The 23,795-nt window shown below is 42.4% G+C and overlaps 2 protein-coding genes across 6 annotated transcripts in view; one reads left to right on the plus strand and one right to left on the minus strand.

Annotated features, from left to right (window-relative positions):
- Positions 1 to 19,710, minus strand: part of WBP4 (WW domain binding protein 4) — a 93,390-nt gene extending 73,680 nt beyond the window's left edge. The window contains exons 1-6 of one of the 5 annotated variants that reach the window (XM_033950629.1): positions 19,559 to 19,710; positions 10,457 to 10,529; positions 6,997 to 7,059; positions 6,777 to 6,900; positions 1,487 to 1,660; positions 1,013 to 1,068 (exon numbers count right to left, since the gene is read on the minus strand). In XM_033950629.1, the coding sequence (XP_033806520.1) occupies positions 1,013 to 1,068; positions 1,487 to 1,660; positions 6,777 to 6,900; positions 6,997 to 7,059; positions 10,457 to 10,529; positions 19,559 to 19,560 (492 nt within the window). In that variant the 5' untranslated portion in view covers positions 19,561 to 19,710. Of the gene's footprint in view, positions 1 to 1,012; positions 1,069 to 1,486; positions 1,661 to 6,776; positions 6,901 to 6,996; positions 7,060 to 10,456; positions 10,530 to 12,918; positions 12,971 to 19,547 lie in introns of those variants that run through there. The other 4 variants (XM_033950630.1, XM_033950628.1, XM_033950631.1 and 1 more) reach the window with 4 other exon arrangements.
- A 160-nt stretch (positions 19,711 to 19,870) lies between these two features.
- Positions 19,871 to 23,795, plus strand: part of ELF1 (E74 like ETS transcription factor 1) — a 242,524-nt gene continuing 238,599 nt past the window's right edge. Inside the window, exons 1-2 of the mRNA XM_033950621.1 lie at positions 19,871 to 20,010; positions 20,116 to 20,152. The gene's annotated coding sequence lies outside the window, so the exon portion shown is untranslated. The remainder of the gene's footprint in view (positions 20,011 to 20,115; positions 20,153 to 23,795) is intronic.

Raw genomic sequence — 23,795 nt, forward strand, 5'->3', positions numbered from 1 at the left:
TTCATCATCACCAAGTGATTCTCCAAGTGCGGCGTTAGCTTTTAGTGACCAAAAATCAGTGACTGGTAGTCTCCGATTCTGCCATGCAAATGGGCTCATCAATATTTAAATGAGAACTTTAGGCAATTCTTCATCATCACCAAGTGATTCTCCAAGTGCGGCGTTAGCTTTTAGTGACCAAAAATCAGTGACTGGTCCAGCACTGTGAAAAGCACATCTCAGGTATTAGGCACTGACAGAAAAGTAAGGATGCTTGACAGCTAAGACCCCTCCTTCCCCCAGCAATTTTTTTTTTTTTAGAATACCTCTCCCTCCCCAAATCAAAGATCAGCAGGAAGATGACCACTCTCTCCCTGCTGCCATTGCCCCCCCCAAATAATCCCCCCTATACCCACCAGTTCCCCTCATTTGGCACAAACGCCAGCCAGAGGGATTCCTACTCCTTCCAGCCAGGAGGCCCATCTCTTCAAAATGGTAGGCATTCCCCTTTCTGGTACATCCTTAAGGGGGGAAGATTTCATGGTGACACCAGGAAATACTTCTTCACCGAATGGGCGATTGTTCGATGGAATAAACTTCCACGCCAAGTAGTCGAGGCTAGTAGCGTGCTCAACTTCAAAAGTCGATGGGACAAACAGGTGGGGGCGCTACAGAGTTATGCATAAAAGATTGGTTCTCTAGGGAGGGAGGGTTCTTGAGTGGGCAGACTTGTTGGGCCGCCGGCCCTCTTCTGCCGTCATACTCTATGTTTCTATCCTGGGATGCGCTGGGGAAGGGCCTAAGTCTGTGACTGGCCCAGGCACCTAAGGCCAATCGCTCATCGTCTTTGGGGAAGCAAAACTTAGTAATTCATGTCCTATGATACCATAGAGTGGCAAATGAGGAAAGTGTCAGCAAGGACACAGAATTGTTAACACCCAAAAACTAGAGGGATTGAAGAACAGAGGAGAAATGCCACACACACACACACAAAAGTAGTTACACAGAGCATCATGTTACAAAATTATCATACCTTTTCAGACTTTTGGGTGCTTTCCTGGAATCCTTCAGGTTCTTCCCACTGAGATTCTAAAAACACCAAAGCCCAAAAGATATCCCATGTAAGGCATTTCTGTTCTTTTCTGTGAAAAGTTCACACTGCAAGCACTAGATATTTCATGGCGGCCCATTGTGACAAAAAGCTCACAGAAGATGGTAGTGTATGTTAAAAAATAATAAATTATATAATACAATATATACAAAAATTCATTTTATAAAATCTAGGCAGCTAATCATCCTTTGAATTACAAATAAATATCACAAAAATGAAATGATAAATTCCATTTAAGAAAGTACACAGTATGTATAATACAATTAGCGTTACAATTTCTGTGGTTAAAATTTTTGAATAATATTGAGAGAGACTATCCCTTGGAAGTAACGATGCCCCCACACAATGTTTGGCTCAAAATAATTCACTAGCCTGCTTCTGCTAAATCAGATTTACCTCCAGTTCGATGGTTGTAGTAGTAGGCAAATCCCTCAGGAGAGACTCCTTTCGTCCATTCATCTTTGCTGGCTGTTTGCACAACTGAGGCAACCTTCTCCTTTTTCTTGTTGCTCATCTGTGGCTTAATCTGTGCTGAACTGGTAGTATCAGAACTGGTTGTATCTTCAGCAGCTTAAAAGCAGACAGTAACATTACCCACAACCGATCCGTTATAACCTCTGTTTCTAAAATTCTATTTACTGAAACTATGAAAAGCAAACCAAATCCAAAATGCCTCCAACTTAAGGTAGTCTCATAATAGTTTTCCCCACCTTCCGTATTACCCTGTTCACCATGTACATTCCTGCACAGCCCTAAGAAGCATATCTTTGGGATCCTTTAAGGGACTTAATGTCTGGACCATTATAAAGGAGCTCCACACTCTGAGAAATTGAAAGGGGACAGGTTTAGAACAAACGCTAGGAAGTTCTTTTTCACCCAGATGGTGGTGGATACATGGAATGCGCTCCCGGAGGCTGTGATAGGCAGGAGCACGTTTAAGGGCTTCAAAGAAGTTTGGATAGGTTCCTAGAGGACAAAGGGATTGAGGAGTATAGATAGGAGTAGAGGTAGGTTATAGGGATAGGAGTAAGAGGTAAGTTATAGAAATAGTCAGGGACCACTGCTCAGGCAATAGGCCTGAATGGCCGCCGCGGGAGCGGACCGCTGGGCGAGATGGACCTCTGGTCTGCCTCAGTGGAGGCAACTTCTTATGTTCTATGTAGATTTTCCAACTGCAGTGTTAAGTGCTAAAGGCAAAAAGTGATAGCACTTACACCTTAACCCTAATGAATCCCAGCGCTGTTCCTTGTGACCCTGGGCAAGTCATTTAATCCGCCATTGCCCTAGGTACAAAATAAGTACCTGTATATATGTAAGCTGCTTTGAATGTGTAACCACAAAAAGGTGATATAAGTCCCATCAATTTAATTTCAGTAACTACATGCTTTTATAGAAGAAATCATCTATTAAGGAGGAATTTCTACAGAAAGCCAACAATGATGAAAGGGAAGTCAGTTCAGCAACAGGGGCTTCTTGTTACTTTGAAGCAAGATAATAAATTCAAGGTTTCATCCAAACAAATGGCCCAGCATGGTTTCCTAGAACTCTCAGATTAAAGCCCAACGTAGTATGGTTTCAAGCCTGGTTGTTCTATCTGCTGAAAGTTAATCAGACGCCTTTTAAAGCACCACAATTTTCTTGTTAATTTTATTTTTTTGTTGAAGATGTTTTTAAATTCTTGTCAAATTAATATAATTTTTAATTTTATACTGTATTTAGTAGGCCCCACTCCCTATTTAAAAAAATGTTCAAAACATATTTGACATTATGTTTGAGTTTATGTATCAAAGATGAATAACACTTACCTCATTAGCTTAATGGAAAGGAAAGAATGCTCACTTCTATCTGCATAAACTATTTCAAATATATGCCCTTCTCCTCACACTTGCTTCTGAAAAAGGTTACATCACAGATGGCATACCACTAATACAATTCTCATAACATCCCCTAGTCTATACAATATAACCTATGGAGCATAATGGGAAAAAGAACTCTCCCTTGAGAGCAATGTGAGTTGGTGATATATGGAAGACCTGCCAGGGAGACTGAAATGGCATTTGACGTAACCACAGATGCCACTGATTTGGGCATTTAACTAGCAGCCCCTGCAGCACATGGCTAAGAGACACATGCCTTAAGGGACGCTCTGCCCCTTGGGAGCCACTAAAGAGCTAAACGGCCAAGAATTTTTGATCTTCAACACAAGGTACTGTTCACTAACTTTTACTGCTTCCAGATGAAGAAACATAGATGGAAAATTTGATTAACCTCTGTAGCGAGTACTCCTCGGACAGAGGGTCTGATAGACAAGCATGTGTCCTTGCTTTCCCAGCTGACGTCCTTGGAGTCACCTGTATCCTCAAGTCCTTCTCTTAACTCAGGGGGATCCCCCTCCAAGTGTATCTTCCTTTAGTTCCCAAGATAAAAGGTATCTTCCTTTAGTTCCCAAGATAAAAGGGCTTTCTCTTACTGGTTTGCCCAGTGTTGGGGTTACTATTTCCTAAAAGAAGATAAGTTTACTTACAACAGCATCAACAGCTATGCTGACTGCTGTCAAATATCTAGATATAACTCAACCTGAAATAGAAAAGAATAAAGATGTCTCCCTTTTGGATATATGGAATGTAGTATCTAGAACTGAGATCTGGTTGAGGATTTATTCTTCTTCAGCTTCGTGACTTTACCCAGCAAATTGTTGCCTAGTAGAAATTGATTTGGAAATGTAGGAAATTGGTAAAAATATAACAAACTGTAAAGCCAGTTGTGAGTGTATCACAAAGCACTAATGCTTCAATAAATAAGGATAATTTTAAATTGGAAAACATGTTAAAGTATAAGAATTTTTAAGTTTTTAAAATTTTCTTTATCATAGGTTGCTGCCACCTGAATTTCTCTTAAGGAAATTCTAAGGATTGATGAGGTTGATAAATAAAAATTATGTTAGCTTAACTTTATTTTCCAAAAGTTCAGACAGAGTGAAAATGAAGAGGAAGGCTCTTTGAATTCTCAGAAACTTCTCAAAATGTAATTGATACAAGAGCCACTCTTCCTGTCACTCTTGAATCTGAAGAGAAGACTAGGATCATCAAACAATATTTCCTTAAGAAAGGTGATAATGTTTGTGGACAGAAGATCATTGTCTTTCCAGATGTCTCTAGGAATACTCTGATGAATTTGAAAGCTAAATATTGTTTTCTCGAGTTAAATCCTTAGGAGCATCCTTTCTTTATGTTCTGTATCATTGTAGGATTACCTATAATGATCAAAAATTTGTTTTTATGACCCTCCTCAATTAGAACTTTTTTTCCTCTTTCACTTTATCCAATAGAAAGATTCTGGTTGTAAATAGGTTGAGAATATATGGATTGATATACAGGCAGTCCTTGGGCTAAGAACGAGTTCCATTTTTAAAACCATTCTTAAGTTGAATTTGTATGCAACTCAGATCACGTGAGAATCTGTGTGTATTTATGGTCTTCTGTACAGTACAGTGTCTATAAAAACATTAAAGAAAGAGTTCTTAAAATAAAGTAGTGCTGCTGTGGGGATGGAAAGTGCCTCTCCCTCCATTCTGTGACCCAAGTTCATGCCTGCCTCCCTCCCGCAGTGTTTACCTTCTGTGTCCCAATGGGCCTCCTCTCTCTCATATCCCATAGTTCCCCTCTCTCTTCATTCTGGGTTTCAAGTTCATGCCTCCCTCCTGTGGGTGTTTATCTGTTCCAGCCAGCTCCGTTCTCCTTCCTTGCAGCCACACTTGTTTCTCTTCACAAAGCCACAGGCAGTGATTCCTACAAGCAGCCCGCAGCTAACCCAGAAGCCATGTGTAAGAGAGCTACCCGTGGTTGGAAGGAAGGAGGGAGCCGGCCAGAACAGATAAACACCCGAGGGAGGAAGGCATGAACTTGGGACCCAGAAAGAAGGGAGGGAGAGGTGCGAATTAGAACACAGAATGGAGGAAGAGGGGCGCGTTGGGACATGGAAGAAAAGCAGGACCCCGTTTGTAACTACAAGTCTGACGCAAGTTGGACGTTCGTAATTTAAGGACTACCTATAATCTTAATTGTTTTAGGATTTTTATTATTACCCATTAGTAAGTGCATTGTTCTCCAAAAATGTGAACTGGTTATTTTCGTTTATATGTCTTGAATATATAAAATAAAGATTATAAAAAAAAAACCTCGCCAAACACTCTCCCATTTAGGAAAAGCCCGTCTAGGTTATGTCATTAAGCATTCCATCAAATGAGTATATTTTAACAGATTTCATTTTAAGTTGTATTAACTCTGTATGCAATATAACTCTTAAGTGTCTGTACTTTTGCTAAGTGTTGTCAGCGATTCCATGGAACAGAAATTCAAAATAAATATGTATAATGCAATAAACTTAGATGCTTATGCAAAATTTGGCTTTATATGCACTAAGTAGGAAATGAAACATTCCAGTAAGGGTATTCACAGTTTCCCATGTATTTATTTATAAAATTTGTACCCTATATACACCTAAGTGATTTACAAATAAAACAAATTAAATCCAACACATAACTGCTCCCATTTAATAGATATGATGATCTGATTACTTAGGCAGAGTACCTCAAAAGCTTGCAAAAATAAATGCAGTAATTCACACAGGCGTTGAATATAGTTGTGTTCAACTTTTGAGTTAGTTTCCTAGGAATTTATTCCACAATAGCGGCTCTGCTACAGAAAAAGCAGTTGTCGGTTTCCACAATGAATACTGGCTACAGATAAACTGAAAGGTATCTGGCTCTCTCTGAACGCAACATTCTTGATCATCTATGAAAACGTTATTACTGGTGATATATACAAAGGGCCAACCTGGTGCAGTGCCCTAGATGAGAAACAACACTTTATACTATATAACACCAGCTGCCAGTGTAACTGTTTCAGCCCCAGTGTTCAAATGTTCAAACCTTGAGAAGATTAAGGTTAACCTTGCTGAATTCTGAATTATCTGAACACATAACCCTTTGTAAAATACATATAATGACATCAGGAAATATGTTTACAGACTGCAGTATGTTCAGTGGAACAGCCACTTTAGAAAGAGCATGTTAAAAAAAAAAAAAAAGTTAGACATCACTTAGTTTTGAATATACAAATGCTGCACTTTACATAAGTGGATATCCAGCAAGAGGCAATTAACAAGCTAAGCAAAAAAAAACACAAAAAAACAAACAAACAAAAAAACAACAACACACAACCCACACCCCACAAACAAATCCCTTAAAAAAAAAATCTTTGTGGAATTTGAGGTAGTGTTCAACAAAACTGACCCGTCAATCACTCATGCCAACTCAGATACAAATGAGGAGCTGTATATGCATACTAAACAACAAACCTAGACATCAGCATGCATTACCATTGCAAAATTGGAAAATACTTGCATTTTTTTTCCAGCCAGAATGAGATGGACCACTGGGGCCTTAGCCTTATCTATATTTTGTCCAAATCAGTATTAGGCAACTAGAGAACTTGGGGATCAGACCACAGATTGGTTGGTTTGACCCCTTTAACCACAAAGCTGTTTCAGTGCCCTGGAACCACCCAAAATAAATGTCCTTTTAGAAACACATGTGGATCCACATCACATTTAAAGAGTAGTTATATAAGATAAATGCCACACAAACTTAAAATCATCTTTAAAATTAAGACAATTTTCTAATTACCTGAACCAACCCCAAGCCTTTTTAGATCTTCCTGATAAGCTTTCAGTGCAGCCTCCTCCATAGCCGCAAATTCTTTGGATGATTTTTCTTCTTCTTTTGCTTTTTCCATACTCTTTCTTTTGATCTACAACATGAAATCAAATCAGATTAAAAATGGAAGAACCTAGAATATGATGGAAATGAGTCATAAGAAATGAAAACACATTAGAAGTTGCATTACCTCACTGATTCTCCTGACTACATTTTCTTTGTGGTTCTTTCCCCTTTCATGGAAATCAATGCTCTTAACAAAAAACAAACAAAAAAATTAGGATGAACCTCAAGTATGAAAATTCAGCTATGGTTAACTCACTTGACATTACAGGTATGCATTTTAAGGGTATACCCTACTAACAGGATTCTTCTCTGCAAATTCTAGGACAAAGTACCGGCATATAATAATTGTAAACTGCTTTGGTTATACCCCAGAATAGTGCTACCCGATTCACAATTCAAATCGATTCAATTTCCCCCCCAAAATTGGCCTCCCGATTCAATGATTGACCCTTCCCCCGTGCCTTCCAAAAGCAGGAGCTGCAGTGCTGCTTTTTGCTGGCCATCTGCTGCCACTCCTGCTTGAGGGGGAAGTCAGTCAGAAAGGCCTCCCCCAGCTTCCCCCCTTAAGGTTAACATGGCAGCTTGCAGGCTCGTTGGTGTTATAGCGATCCCTGCAGCTGCCCGGCATCCTCAGAGGCACGTTCTCTCTGCTACGTCTTGCCCCTGCTCCGACGTCAGGGACAGGATCACGGCAGAGAGAACGTGCCGCTGAGGACGATGAGCAGCTGCAGGGATCGCTATAGCACTAGTGATCCTGCAAGCTTCTGTGTTAGCCCAAAAGTAAGAGCGGGGAAGCTGGGGGAGGATACAGGCTTGCGGGGGCAGCAGGTGTTCGCGGAAGAGTGCCTTCACGGCAGGAGGGCAGGCCATTGCGGGGGGAGCAGTCTGAAGAGTGGCTTCATGGCAGGAGGGCAGGCCATTGCAGGATGGGGGGGCAGGTCTTTGAAGCGAGGAGCAGGAGAAAAGAGTGCCTTCATGGCAGGGGGGAAGGCCGAAGAGCAGGGGGGCAGGCTTGTGCAGAGGGAAGAGTTCCTTCGTGGTGGGGAGGCAGGCCTGTGCAGAGGGAGGAGGAAAAAGGAGTAAGAGAGGGGAGGAGAGATGCCAAACCTGGGGTGAAGGGAAGAGAGAGACCAAACAAAAGAGGGGGAGGAAAGCAAAGAAGAGGTGCTGGACTAAAGGAGAGAGGGAGAAGAAATGCAAGACCACAAGGGGAAGGGTACAAGAGGGACAGATACTGCTCCAAAGTAGGTGGGCAGGGTGCAGGATGGCAGGAGAGATAGGAGAAAGCCTGGGGAAGGGGATACAAGAGATAAGGAAGAGAGAAAGAAGAAGCTGGACATGGAGGGAGCATAGAAACGGGGACAGTACTGGAGAGGAGAATAGGGACAGGGACACAGAAGAGATGCTGGATGAAAGTGTAGTTGAGAAAAGGAGAGATGGTGGATCTGGGGATGGTGGGGGTCCATCGCTGCAGCTGCGGGGGGATGGAGATGAAAAAAAAGAAAGATGCCAGACCTCTGGGGGAGGAAAGGGAAACAGAAGGGGAACACAGAGATGAAAGATGGATGGTTAGCACGGAGAAAGAAGGAGAGCCTGATCAGAAGACAACCAGACCAACATGGGACCAACATGATTTGAAAAATAACCAGACAAGAAAAGGTAGGAAAAATAATTTTATTTTCTGTTTTGTGATTACAATATGTCAGATTTTAAATGTGTGTTCTTCCAGAGCTGGACCAAGAACGTGAGCTAGGATTTAACAGAGAGAGGAAAAGTATTTTTTGTTGTTTATTTTGTTTACACCATAGGACCAATGAGGGTAGGAGAGGGCAAAGGGGGTGAAGAGACTATAAAATAAACCCACCAGGATGTTTGGAAAAAAACACTCAATTGGGCAGGAAAATCAAATCAAATCAAATCAAATCGAATCGAAAAATCGATTCAATAGGCTGAATCGAATTGAAATTTTTTTTCCTGTATTGGGCAGCACTACCCCAGAAAGGCAGCCAGCCTCAGTATATCAAATCCAAAACCCTTTACCCTAGAAGCTTAGCTAAATCCAAAACATGATTATATATGAAAAAGCATTTACAATTTTATAACAGATACTATTTTACAGGTAAGGGCTTCCTGGTCTGTAAACCCTTGTTCATTCTGTACGTGCTTACAAAAATACATAATGCTGATTCTTTGCAGCAGTGCTGTTAGCAATACAAAAAGCATACCATATATACTCTAATATAAATCGAGACCCATTTTCCCCCCAAAAAGGAGGAAAAATGGCTGACCTGCCTATATGTAGGGATGCAATTCTGATACAAGGCCATATTAGCACACTGATCTGAGCCCTGTAAAAGAATTATGAATCCTTCCTCATTCCCTCTCCCCTCTTGCCACGCAGCCATTCTAAAGGGAAAATGTTAGCACCTTGTGACAGAATGCTGAGGCATTCCTCCCTCCCCTCTCGTCACAAGATCCCTGTCACATATTAACCTGACACAAGTTAACCTTTATCTTGTTTAAGTATTCCTTATATGGGAAGCAGACTTTGCCTATGTGCAAAAGCAGGCCTCTGTCACACGCTGAGTTTAAGGAGCATGCATTATAACCTTTGGAATGTCACATGCTATAATAAGCTTTTAGACATATTAGAAGTGTACACAAGGGAATCACTTTATTGTAACCGTTATGATGTATTCATGTCACGTGAGATAGTAGCTTTGAGAATCACATTAGATATGTAAATAAGTGAGTTACCTTGTTATAATCCACACTGTAAATGCATGATGAAACTGTAACCTTGCAAAGCATTAGCTAAGTAATTAAGGGAGTTAAGATACTCAATAAAAGGGTGAGATAACATCCATTAGGGTCGCCTGTGTGAAGCCTCATTCCTACAACTATAAGTCAGGCGGCTTAATATTCAAATGCCCTGCCCTATCAGGCTCTGCACCCAGCCCCCTCCTCCCTCCTCTGCCAGGCACTGCACCCAGCCCCCTTCATTCCCTCCCCTGTCAGGCATTGCACCCAGCCCCCTCCCTGTCAAGTTCTGCACCCAGTGACCTTCCCTCCCAACCCTTGTCAGGCTCTGTACCCAGCGCCTTCCTTCCTTCCCTCTCTCCAGACTCTGCACCCAGCCCCCCTCCCAGGCTCTGCCCTCTGTCCTCCCTCATCTGCCAATCCCTGGTGGTCTAGAGGTGTCGCGGGTAGGAGCAAGCTTTCCGCACTCCTGCCCCGCAGCTAACCGGTAGTGGTGGCTGCTGCGAGATCGGGTTTCTTCAGCCCGAGTGGCACCAAGCAGGAGTGCACTTTGGCGCTGCTGTTTGGTGCTGGCTCCTGTAAATTCTCACCAATATAAACAGAACACTAATATAACCTAAATCCATTCCCTCTCTCCTTCCTCAAAAGCTTGCCATCATAACCAAACCTCAAACATCAAGCTACTAAACTTCTAGAAATGTAATATGCATTTTTGTACAAAATGTGTGCGTTTTATAAGGTAGCTCATGCACAAAGAATAAGGTGGGAAATGCAAAGTAATTTCAAATCTAAGAGTACTATGAGAACTCAGTAACAGATCATACAGGCTTGTTGTCCGCTATCCAGCACTTGCAGTATGTACAGAACTTCTTGGGCTGTGATTTCCAGTAGTCTGCCCTGAAAATAAACCAAAAACCAATATGAATTAATTGCATACTGCAACCAAGTCAAAAACAGCAAAGCCTGGGTGTCCTGGAATGGTACGGATTGGAATATGCGTGCGTTCTTCCGTGTATTTCTTGACACAGGGTTGCAGAGAGAGCAAAATAAAAAGACCACCATAATGCCTGGGCTTTTCCAATATCTACCTATCTGCAAAAGGGAGGAAAAAAATTGTCAGAGTTAACTGGGACAGGAGACAGGAGGATTCCCTCCTGTCCTGGTCAACCACAAGGACATACGGCAGGCTCAGTGGAGGCCTGCAGGATATTGGGAGAGAGGGGGACATGGTACAGGGGAGGAAGGATGGGACAGGGTGGAGAGCCTGGCAGGGAGTGAGGGGATCTGGGAGCAGATCTTGGGAGGGTACATGAATATTAACCCCCACCCCCCAAAAAAAGCTTATATTTGAGTCAACCTTTTTTCCTCCTTTTGGGGGGAAAAGGGTACCTCGACTTATATTCAGATCATCTTATATACGAGTATATACGGTAGTTGGGTTTTAAAAAGTTCAAAAATTTCTTCACAAAGTCAAAATTCAACCAGTCAATGTTAGAGAAAAAACATCTCATGCTCTCTTATGGGGAAAAGCAGCGAGACTCGTCACTGCAGCCCTAGAACCATTGTTCTTCATATAAATCAACGGTCTCAAACTCGTGGCCCCTCGGTACTATTTTGTGGCCCGCGGTCTTGTACTCAATCCAGCATTCTGGGCAGGAAGAAAGGCAGCGCGAAGGCAGGAGTCCCGGCATACGCGACGGCAGCAAGCAGTTGCAAGTCAGCTAATGCCAGTGCAATCTTGCACACTGGGCAGGAAGAGAAGCTCCGGCATTGGCTTACTTGTAACTTCCTGCAGCCGTCAACATATGCTGGGACACCTGCCTTCGCGTATCCGGCAGATATGCGAAGGCAAGAGTCCTGGCATATGTGACGGCTGCAGGAAGTTGCAAGTCAGCTGACGCCGACGCCGACGCTGGAGCCTCTCTTCCTGCCCAGTATGCGAGATCATTTACAAGACCAGGTACTGCTGGATAAGGGGAGGAAGGAAGAGAGAAGGGGCACTGCTGGACAAGGGAGAGGTAAAAGGAAGGGAGAAGAGGTGCTGCTGGACCTGGCAGAAAGGGAGGGAAAGGAAAGGTGCTACACACTGGAGGGGAGAGTGAGATGATGCATGGAGAGAGCATGTTGGGTTGGGGTGTGTGAAGGAGGGATGCCACTGAGGGAAGAGGCAGGACAGAGAGAGAAAGTAGTGCAGGAGGCACAAAGTGTTGGACTCATGGAGAAGGCAAGATGGATGGGGAGGATAGAAAGGAGGGAAGGAGAAATGTTACACTGGGGAAGAGGGGAGAGAGTGAAAAGTTGGACTCATGGAGGGAGAGAGAGAAATGTTTGGTTGAGGGAAGGAGGATCAGAGGAGAAGCAATTCAGGACGAAGAGAGAAAAAAAATGTAGGAAAGGAGGGAGAAATATTGGACTGGGAGGGGGGCTAGAAAGGAGGAAGGGAAGGAAGATGGACTGCAGGGGGCAGACAGGAGGAAGGGAAAGAGAAATATTACACTGGGGGGGGGGAGCAGGGAAGGAGAGCGATATCAGACCATGGAAATAGGGAGGGAAGGAGAGAGAGATGGGAAGGTAAGACATGGAAACGTAGATTATGAGAAGAAAGCAGAAAAACTGAATGTTAAGTTAATGTCAAAGATGGATGCAAGGCAGAAAGTGAAGACAGAGAAAAACAGTCAATGGACAAGAAAGCCCTGGAAACATAGTTAAAAGCACAGAAAAATAAAGTCACCAGACAACAAAGGTAGGGAAAATTATTTTATTTCAATATAGTGATTGAAATGTTTCAGTTCTGAGAAAGGAAAGATGTTAAACTTTAACTGCGAGGGCTACAGAAAAAAATAAGGTACTCGAAGGGCCGCAGAAAAAATAATGTCTTATTAAAGAAATGACAATTTTGCATGAGGTAAAGCTCTTAATACTTTATAAATCTTTCCTTTAACACAGGGGTGTCCCAATTAGAGAATGACACGGGGGAAAAAATCTGTCCCCGTCACCGCCGTTCCCTTCACCGCCCCGTCACCGTCACCGCCATCCCTTTCACCGCCCCGTCACCGCCACTGCCATCCCATTCACCGCCCCGTCACCGTCCCCGCTGCATCCATATAAGCCTTAGTACTGTAATATTTAGCTTATTCCTTTCTTATAAATCAAAGTTCCTACTGCTGAACTAGAGAAAGAGATGTTCAGCTGGCAGGGCTTTGTTTATAAATTTTTATCAACACAACTAATATGCTACTTTATCCGAAAGCAAAAAATAAATAAATAAATAGAATTTTTTTTCTACCTTTGTCTGGTTTCTGCTTTCCACATCTTCTCATTCAATTCCTTCCATCCACTGTGTGTCTTCTCTCTGCGTCTTCCATTTGCTGTTACTGTGCCTCTCCCTTCACCCCCCCCCAATTGGTCTAGCACCCATCTTCTTCCCTCCGCTCCCCCATAGTCTGGCATCTGCCTTCTTCCCACTCTGTCTTCCACATTTCCCTTCAGGGTCTGTTCCTCTCCACCCTCCTTCAATGTCTGTCCTATTCCTTTCCACCACCACCCTTCCCTTCCTCCTTTACCATCTGTTCCTTTCTACTACCCTTCAGCTCCTCTGGCGTGGCCTATCTATCTACCTACCTTCCTCCCTCTTATTTTCATGGCATGTTACAATGTAATTTGTGCAAGCCACTGGAGCCTGAAAGCTCGGTCCCTGTCCCATCCCCACAAACCATCTCGCTTCTGTGCTCCTATTTTCCCCATTTCTAATATCTCCCCTATGTATCTGCCATTGCCCCCCCCCCCTGTGTCCATATACCATTCCCATGGCATGTCCCCTTTATGTCTCTGTCCCTATGCCCCATGCATATAATTTCCCCTTTCTGTTACCTTCCTGTGTCCAGATTTTCCCTATCTTCCTCTTCCATACCAGTGTGTCTCTTCTTTTCAACCCCATCTAGCTTTTTTCCCTCTTTCTTTCCCCCCCCTGCTTCTAGCATCTGGCTCACCTGCCTGTCCTTCCCTTTCTTTCCTGCTGTGGGTTTTTCTTTCCGTCTTCATCCCCTTGGCCCAGAATCCTTTTCCCTTTCACTCCCTCCTTCCAATTTGAGCCGCGAGCGATCGCACGGTCCCTGCAGCCACAACCCGCCTGCCCAATCGATCCTAGTGTTTAGCCAGCTCTCTCCCTTCTCCTCACCTTAGTTTGTAGGCATTCTTTTTAGGCGACCTGCACGCTTTCCCAAAGAGCCGCGCACGCGCGGCTGCTCAGTGTTGAATCTTCTGCTCTGCTGCAACTTCCTGTTTCCGGTTGTGTCAGAGCAGAAGATCGAAACTGAGCAGCAGCGGGTGCGCGGCTCTCTGATAGCGTGCGGGTCGCCGAAAAAGAAAACCTACAAACTAAGGTGAGGAGAAGGGAGAGAGCTGGCTAATCACTAGGATCGATTGGGCAGGCGGGTGTGGGCTGCGGGGACCGCGCGATTCTTCATGCCTCACTGCGGGGACAAGACCATTCACCGCCCCACGGGCGGTGAATGGCCTTGTCCCCGTCGCCGCAGCGACTGCTAGTTTTCGTTCCCCGTTTCGGCGGGTGACCCGCAGCTAAAATGCGGTGGCCGCGGGTAAACCGCCACCGTGTCATTCTCTAGTCCCAATGTCGGTCCTCGAGGGCCGCAATCCAGTCAGGTTTTCAGGATTTCCCCAATGAATATGTATGAGATCTATTAGCATACAATGAAAGCAGTGCATGCAAATAGATCTCATGCATATTCATTGGGGAAAACCTGAAAACCCGACTGGATTGCGGCCCTCGAGTACCGACATTGGACACCCCAGCTTTAACAGATAAAGGAAATATTTATAGACTATAAAGAGTTTTACCTAATGCAAAACTAGAAGCCCTGAATATGTATACCCTAGAGCAGGGGTGTCCAATGTCGGTCCTCAAGGGCCGCAATCCAGTCAGGTTTTCAGGATTTCCCCAATGAATATGCATGAGATCTATTAGCATACAATGAAAGCAGTGCATGCAAATAGACCTCATGTATATTCATTGGGGAAATCCTGAAAATCCGACTGGACTGCGGCCCTCGAGGACCGACACTGGACATCCCTGCCCTAGAGGAAAGGAGGGACAGGGGAAATACGATTCAGACATTCAAATACTTGAAGGGTATTAATGTAGAACAAAATCTTTTCCAGAGAAAGGAAAATGGTAAAACCAGAGTACATAATTTGAGGTTAAGGGGTGGTAGATTCAAGAGCAATGTTAGGAAATTCTACTTTACGGAGAGGGTGGTGGATGCTTGGAATGTGCTCCCGAGAGGAAAACGGAGACTAAGTTCAAAAAAGCGTGGGATGAACACAGGATCTAGAATCAGAAAATAATATTAAATATTGAACTAAGGCCAGTACTGGGCAGAATTGCACGGTCTGTGTCTGTATATGGCCGTTTGGGGAAGGATGGGCTGGAGAGGGCTTCCATGGCTGGGAGGGTTTAGATGGGATGGAGTAGGTTTTAACGGAGATTTTGGCAGTTGGAACCCAAGCACAGTACCGGGTAGAGCTTAGGATTCTTGCCCAGAAATAGCTAAGAAGAAAAAATTAAAAAAATTTAAATTGAATCGGGTTGTGCAGACTGGATGGACCATTCAGGTCTTTTTATCTGCCGTCATCTGTTATGTTACTATGTTTCTTTAATAAGACATTAACTATTTTTTTCTGTGGCCCTCCAAGTACCTACAAATCCAAAATGTGGCCCTGCAAAGATTTGAGTTTGAGACCACAGATATAAATGATAACTTTATCCAAGGTAGTTGCTAAACCTTTACACCTCTGTATTTGGGAAGAGGAGTACTTACACTCATACTGATAAGCACATTTTGTAAATAAATAAATGTTTAATTTTTGCATGTAAAAATCCAGTGAAAGCAAAACTTTATCACATTTTAGTAACATTAGTTTAATGTGGTCATTCAATATATTGTATTATTCTTACAACTTTTAACAGATAAATATCTGATACAGATGTTTGCCTAGAGCCCACCGCTAGCAAAACAACAACCATTGTGATGATTTATTATAATGCAATACTAGCCAGGACACTGCTGCTTTACTGTTGTATTTGGGAAGACGACTACTTAAGCTTATATTGATAAGTACTAAGCTTTCAGCTTAAGCAGAACCAGGACTGGAAACCATGATTGCCAATTTTCCCCCTTCTAACTTGTGTAGCCTAGTCACTGTAGAAAATGTCCTTACTAAGCACCATGGCTACTTCTGGAATCTTTCCTTTATGGGCCCTAAATCAAGCCATTAGCTTTATAATTCAATAAACTTGTGCACACTTTACACATGCAAGTTAAAGAATAGTGTGTTACAAACCTAACTTAATAATTAAATGCTAATAGTCTATAATTAGCTGTTACACACAACTTCCCTTAGGATTCAGAAATTGAGCATGAAAATCTATAATGTAAACTGCAAAAGATGGGGGGGGGGGGTTTAGACTTGGAAGGGACAGATCTGGAAGGGGCATGGGTAGCAGGTTAGTCATTACTAGCACTTATGTGCAAAGATTACTGAATACTAGCAGTTATATGCCTAACTTGCAACAGTCAAGCACAAGCATTTATACCATTCTGAGCTGGCAAAAGTACTCAGGCTTAAAAGGTAGGCATATACAGTAACTGTGGACTTTGCACACAGCATCCCAGTGCCTAACTTTAGGCAACCTTTTGAGATTTAATCCCCGATGACTACATGACTAGTGCTTCTTCCCCCAAGTGACTATGCTATTTTTGCAAGCTAAATAATTATAAAAGCGTTAAGATGTTTCCAAAAATTATCTGATCCCCAATGCAAATTTCATACATTTTTTTCCAAAAAATATATGTATTAAACAAATGCTTTTTCCAAAAATATTTTGAAAGATTTTTTTCACGTATTATCTGTGACAGATGCTGATTCACATTTTTTTGTATTATCCAATGAAACATGACCAATATAACCTATAAAGGTTCACAATCAGATACCTCTTTGCAAAATAACTATTCACATGTTAAAAAAAAGATACAGTAATATCTAATTAAGGGGCCCCTTTACTAAAGCTCAGTGTGCACCATTGAATATAAAAGTGCAAGCTATGTGCCAAGTGGCCCATAAATAAGATATGCAGCATTTAGCACAGACTACTGTCCATTAGCACATGCTAAGCTTTAGTAAAAGGGCCCCTAAATTCAGCTCTCTTCATGCCTACTAATAGATCAAACATAGCTGAGTTTGTTGCATTCATTATTTCCCAGTTGCCTGTAAAGAAATCAAGATTATACCTGTAAGTCATGGGTGTCAAAGTCCCTCCTTGAGGACCGCAATCCAGTCGGGTTTTCAGGATTTCCCCCAATGAATATGTTTGAGATCTATTAGCATACAATGAAAGCAGTGCATGCAAATAGATCTCAGGAATATTAATTGGGGAAAGCCTGAAAACCCAACTGGATTGTGGCCCTTGAGGAGGGACTTTGACACCTCTGCTGTAAGTTAACAGCAATAAGAAAAGTTGTACAAACTTCATAAACTTAAGGTTTCCTTACTCAATGTATTATGTGCTGTATCAATTTTTATCATGATGTTTTCTGCTCTGCTTACTGATATTAGGATTTTGTTCATCCCTTCCTTTTCATTTTTATTAAATATGTTTGTATTTAAATGCACTTTAAAATCTGTATTTCCATCTTTTAATTGTTATAATCTCTTTTCTGCTTTTTCGACAAGTATTACAAACTTTTTAATTCCTGCAACAATTCTATTGCATCTGCACATTAGATGGTGTAAAATTTAATTTCCCATTACAAAAACACATTTTGAACCCTGCTTTTGTTCTTTTTTTTTTTTTGCTAAAGAGACATCTTAAATATCAGCAGAAAAGGAGTGAAAAACTGGGTAAAGAGGAGAACAAGGGGGGAGAGGCAAAGGATCAGAAAGGGTGGGAAGAAGGGGGGTTTGCAGAGAAGACTAGAATGGGGAGAGCGAAAGGGAGGCCAAGGGGGGGGGGGATAGGTAAAAACAAGAAGGTAAAGAAAGAAAACTAGGGGAGGGGTGAAGAAAAGAGGTGCATAACAGATCTCGAAGGTCTGGGATGAGGCTTAGTGATTTGGAAAACAGAAGGAGGCAAGTGTCCCTCAACTGGCTCCAGTTATATTCCTTCTCTTTAATTCCCCACACCCCCTAAATCCTGCATGCACTTAGAGGTGTGTATGTATGCATCCATCAGGATTGACTGGATTTTCCTACCACTGTTGCACAAAGACTGTTCTGTTCACCTACTCTCTCACATTGTCCTTTCTACTGTCAATCTGATTTTCATTTCCAAAGCCCTTCCGATTGTCCCCTCAACACAAGTCAATCCCCTTCTCAGCCTCAAGCCCCTCCTGATCAGTCTCTCTCATTCACCACATGATCTGCTCTCCTCCATCCCTAAGTTACTGGCCCCTGATCCCCCTAGGGCCCCTTCATTCTCCAATCCCACTTAATAACCCCTTCCCTATTCCCCACCATTGCTCCTAAGGGTGACAGTAGGAGTGTGGTGTATGAGGCCACTTTCTCTCCCATTGCCTCCTGAAGCCTGTTTTTAAACCTTTTGGAACACCATCGTATCATATGGTTCAAAGCTTCACAACCCTGGGCAGCAGACAAGGATAAACAAAAAGGATTTGCTGATGCTCCTCCTCTTCCTCTGTGTGCATTGTTAACATAAAAAACAAGGTGGAGAATTACAGGTCACACAAGAAAAAGGAGGGGGGTGCAGGCAATCACACATCCTTAACCCAATCCTTGGTTCCTGCAAATCTGTAGGATACCTTGAGGCTCTGGTTGTATTTGCTCATTTTTATTTACTCACTTTCCCAAAGGGAAAGGCAGCTTGTGATATTATATTTGTGCCTGTATTCCCTCTCCTAGAATAACTTATGCATGTTGGCTCATCTCAATGGCATATCATATTCTGCAGCACCCAGAGACCAATGTTTGCATTGGTGCCTCTTCAACATATACCAGAGAACATAGGGTCGTGTCCAGTTTTCAATACACATTGATTGGGTGGAAGAAGGAATCTGATGGGGTGTTTTTTTTCTTAACCTAGACATAAGTATGAAAACACAGGCATGTCATGAAAAATAGATTCCTTTAAGTTTTAAGTGGTACGTCTTGCTGCTTCCTGGAATATATATAACAGGTACCAAGTAAAGCACTACCATTCATATTCAGATACTTTACTAAGGTTGCATATTTCCCCATAGTTATAAAATGCTGAAAAAATACCCCCCAAACGCTTGGTATAGATATAGAAATAAATATCATTTTTCACAGCTACAGATTATCAGAGCAAAGATTTTAACCCTTTAAGCTACTGTTCGGGAAGCAAATGACTCTTAAAATTCTAGGGCCTAGTCCTATAACACATGAAATACATCCAAACTTAAAACAATCTAGGAAAACAGGTTAGCCAGGGACTGACACTTCCATAAAATCGAAGCAAAAAGGTTTTCTGCAACAGATGAAGGCCGGGTCCAGTTCAACACTGAACGTAACTGCTGTCACGTAACATAAACATCATTTCAAATCGATTAGGGATAGTAAATTAACGACAACAAAGCCCCCCCACCCAACCATCTCTGTATAAAATGAAGGCACTTGCTCAATAACGGGCGCTGCAAAAGCTCATGCAAATCTAATAACTATAACGTTGCCCAATTCCTCACCGCGTACCAAGCCGTCCTCCTCCATGAAAGTTGTATAACCAAAATATATGCTTATCTAGAGCTTCCAGAAAGAAGCTAACTATTACTCCACCCAAAATGGAAAAAAAACCACCCCAGAACAACAAATCCCCAGCTACAAGGGTCAACAGAAATTGTTCGGACAAATGCAGCAATTGCATACCGCTTACGCACATTTAAAGATTTCCTTGTGCCTAGTTATAGCCTGTTCCCCCGAATCTTCGCTTCTCTGTGGATTTGAAGTTTTGAGCGTGGCTACCCCCTACTTTTCCCCCCTTTCTTTTTTTTTTCCTTTAAAACCCTCCTCCCTGCGCCTGTCTGTCTGACGCTCGTCTCCAGCCGCTCCTCCTTCCGTGACGCAGGCGCCCCGACGCCTCCCTTACGCTTGCGCACTTTGAAGTAAAACTCTTCGGACAGAGGTTTTTGAGCCTACGGGGGCTCGCGCGGTTCAAACAGCGTTTCACTAAACTGCGCAGGTGTGAAGGAAGAAGCGGGGCGCGTGCGCTGGGGAAAGATGAGTTTTTGGTTTCACGTCAGAGGCTGGTGCGGGGAGGAGGGAGTTGGGGCGAAAGTTAATTGGAAGTGCATGGAGAAGTCTAAAGCTCCAGGGAATGCAGAAATGCGGGGTATGGGAACTAGTGATAGACTGTTTTGTTGCTCTTATGTATTTGTATGCAACTTTTTACTGAACCCTCAGAATTAACTCCTAGACTTGTTTTTTCCATCTGCAGAAGCTGTAATTATGATGCTATCCGTTGTCAAACTAAGGTATGTTCACATAAGTTTGTTTTTTCTTGGGTGATTACGGTTGTATCCTCTAGGACAGGGGTGTCCAATGTCGGTCCTCGAGGGCCGCAGTCCAGTCGGATTTTCAGGATTTCCCCAATGAATATACATGAGGTCTATTTGCATGCACTGCTTTCATTGTATGCTAATAGATCTCATGCATATTCATTGGGGAAATCCTGAAAACCCGACTGGATTGCGGCCCCCGAGGACCGACATTGGACACCCCTGCACTAGGACGTTCTCTGTAGACCCTTTCCTCGTAAGTTGTCTCACCTGAGTGCGAACCAGTTATGTGTTACGGATTTAACTGTCTTATCTGCGTCTGAAGCTTGAGAGCAACTTTATGTGGTATTGATTTTATTAACTCTGAAAGAAAGGATTAGTTCTTCTATATTGGGAGTTCAGAAGCTTTGGTCTTTAAAGCCTGTTTATTGTGTAGTAGGGTTTTTGTGTTTTTAATAAGGGTGCTGTTGTGGAAGTATAGGACTTTGAAAAACTTAGCAGCTGACAGAAACTACTATGGAGATATATTTTCCCTAATATTAGGGGGAGGAGTTGCATTTACATTTTGTGCGGTGGTTCGGTTTTAAGATATTGTGTGTGTCTGTGGTTTAAACTGGAAGGGAAGTGTTATGCTATTGCTGATTCCATCAGCTTGGACATTATATAGTATATACCTCCAGCTTTTGTGAAACATATACTGTATTAGCTGTAAGCTTGGTATATACAGAGATTTACTCCTTGGACCATAAAATCAAATTAACATTGATTTTTCTAGGGTCTTGATTGTGGATGTCACATCAATCCCTTTTTCATATTTTTATCCCTTTGAAGCTTCCAGAATGTGACTTTCAGGGAGCATTGACTGAGACTTGCTGAATCATATAGCTTTTTCAGTTTGTAACTTCTAATCTTAACAATGGTTCCTTCTCTGTTTGCTCTTTTGGAAGTTTTCATGCAGTTAAGGTATTGAATATATGTTGCCAACCTTTCCTCATTTGGGGCCTTCTTTCGTGCCTGATGTGTGTTAAATCGTGCAATGTGCATTGGGACCCTGCTGAGATGAACTAGTAGATATTGGATACCCTTTTAAAAATAATTATTCAAAATGTCCTACAGGTATTTGGAGCCACAAACTGGATAGTCCTCCTTTTCTCACACTAAAAAGTTTCATATAGTTTACCGCATATTTGCCAAGTTATCTAACTTTCTGATAAAACTGGGAGTATAAAAAACAAACTTCGCTGGAAGCACTAATGTAGCACATCCTGTGAGTTATCCTAGCTGAATCATCAGGTCGTCAACAAAACACAAAGCCAAATGGTCTGTGCCTTTTGATCTGAGCAGTAGTGTTTGATACAATTTGACTGCCTACCACACATTAATCAAAACCAGCTTCCATTGTTTGTTCACAATGCACGGTTCCTCTCCATCTATATAAACTTTCTCCCATACAGATTAATTCTTGATTTTATAAAAGCATTTAATGTCAAATCCCTTCTGTTTACACAGTATATTTTTATATGTATGACAGTATTTTCAATTGTGTGAATGAATTCTTAGGTAATTAGCTTTACTGGACCCCAAGAATAACGTATTACAGAGAGAGAATGGGATTGTATATGTTTACTGTTAGAAATGGCCTTATTAAGAACATAAGAATTGCCATAATGGGACAGACTGAAGGTCCATCAAGCCAAGTATCCTGTTTCCAATAGTGGCCAACCTAGGTCCCAAGTATCTAGCTAGATCCCAGATAGTCCTAGGAATAAGCAGTGGATTTCCCCAAGCCATCTCAATAATGACCTATGGACTTCTCTTTTAGGAAATTATCCAAACTTTTTTTAAACCCCGCTAAGCTGATTTCACCACATTCTCCAGCAACAAATTCCAGAGTTTAATTACATGTTGTGTGAAGAAATATTTTCTCCAGTTTATTTTAAATCTACTACTTAATAAGCTTCAGCGCATGTCCCCTAGTCCTAGTATTTTTGGAAAGAGTGAACAAGTGATTCACATCTACCTTTTCCACTCCACTCATTATTTTATAGACCTCTTTCATATCACCCCTGAGCCCTGATAATTCCTAACATTATATTTGATTTCTTAGACACCGCCATGCATTGAGCTGAGGGTTTCAACGTATTCTCTGCAATGACACTTACCATAGATCCTTTTTCTGGGCAGTGACTCCTTACACAGAATCCAGCATCACATAGCTATAGTTTGGGTTCCTCTTTCCCACATGCATCACTTTGCACTTGTTCACATTAAAAGTCATCTGCCATGTTGATGACCAGTCTTCAGTCTCACAAGGTCCTCTTGCAGTTTTTCACAATCCTCTTGTGATTTAACAACTTTGTGTCATCAGCAAATTTAATTATCTCACTAGTTATTCCCATCTCTAGATCACTGATAAATATGTAAAAAGCAGTGGGCCCAGCACAGACCCCTGGGGAGCCCCACTATTTACTTTAGCTTCATAGACTAAGGCGAGGAGGAAAAAGCCTCAGATCCCCATCTTCAGACAGATGAAATCTTGCTGAAAGACTAGATAGGGTAAACACCTCACTGGCTTGTAAAAAACCTCCTTGTGCAGCATTGTTAAATGCTCTTTAAATCTTTAATTGAAGTGGCTGACACAGGCTTTCATAACCTTAAAGTTAGGATTTTGCACAGCTCAGCGTTAAAGAATTCAATTGACTTAAGGCTACAGCTACTTATCTTTTAAAAGCTGAGCTCAACCGTTGTGAATCCAACTGCTTTAGCAGAGCTGTGAAAGGCGTCCTGATTGCCTTCCTCCTCCAACGATGGTAACCAGCGTTTTGCTCTAAGCTTCGTGAGGGGGGCAGGAGGGTAGGACATTATCTTCTGAAATAAACTGTAAAATCATAATAAGCATTGTGACTGCCCACAGTTTAAAAGCAGACATTGTACAAAAATAACTTACTGCAAATCAGCATCAAACTTAAAGCTCAGCCAGCGGCAAAGATGGCCAGAAAGGCAGCTCAGCCTGTTTAAATATTTTGTGACGTCAAAGACTGTAACGTCATAGTATCAGCTGTTCATCTAGTCTACGAAGTAAGATTACCCTGTATTTGCACGGTTCTTGTGAGCTTCCAGTGCTGGAGGGCTTGCAAAGTTGTTGTTATAGTATTCATTAAAAAAAAAGTGCCACTCAATTTTTAGGTTCAATCCATTGGGTTCCTCCGTATACAAATGGTAGATCCATTGTTGTTCTTTCTTAAGGAGGACTAATTTCCTATTGCCCCCCTCTCATCATTGATGGCACATGGTCTACTATACAGCAGTGGTCTCAAACACGCGGCTCACGGGCCGCATGCGGCCCCCCAGGGACTATTTTGCAGCCCACGATCTGTCCTCTCCACTTCACAAATTTTCCAATTGTGGAGAGGACAATCGCGTACAGACTGCGACTGCTGTAATTGGACTTGCAGAAGTCTCTCTGGAGGGAATGTCGCCTAAAGCAGAGGTTCCCAATCTGCTTCCCTTCCCGTCTCACTGCCCTCCTCCAAGCCACTGTAATTGGGGAATAGGCCACGCCGAAGTCTTAGCTCTCCCTGCTTATCTGCCCCAGCTTGGAGCCGACCAATTCTCAGCA

Source organism: Geotrypetes seraphini, chromosome 6 (assembly GCF_902459505.1).
Source record: "Geotrypetes seraphini chromosome 6, aGeoSer1.1, whole genome shotgun sequence".
Lineage (NCBI taxonomy): Eukaryota > Metazoa > Chordata > Amphibia > Gymnophiona > Dermophiidae > Geotrypetes > Geotrypetes seraphini.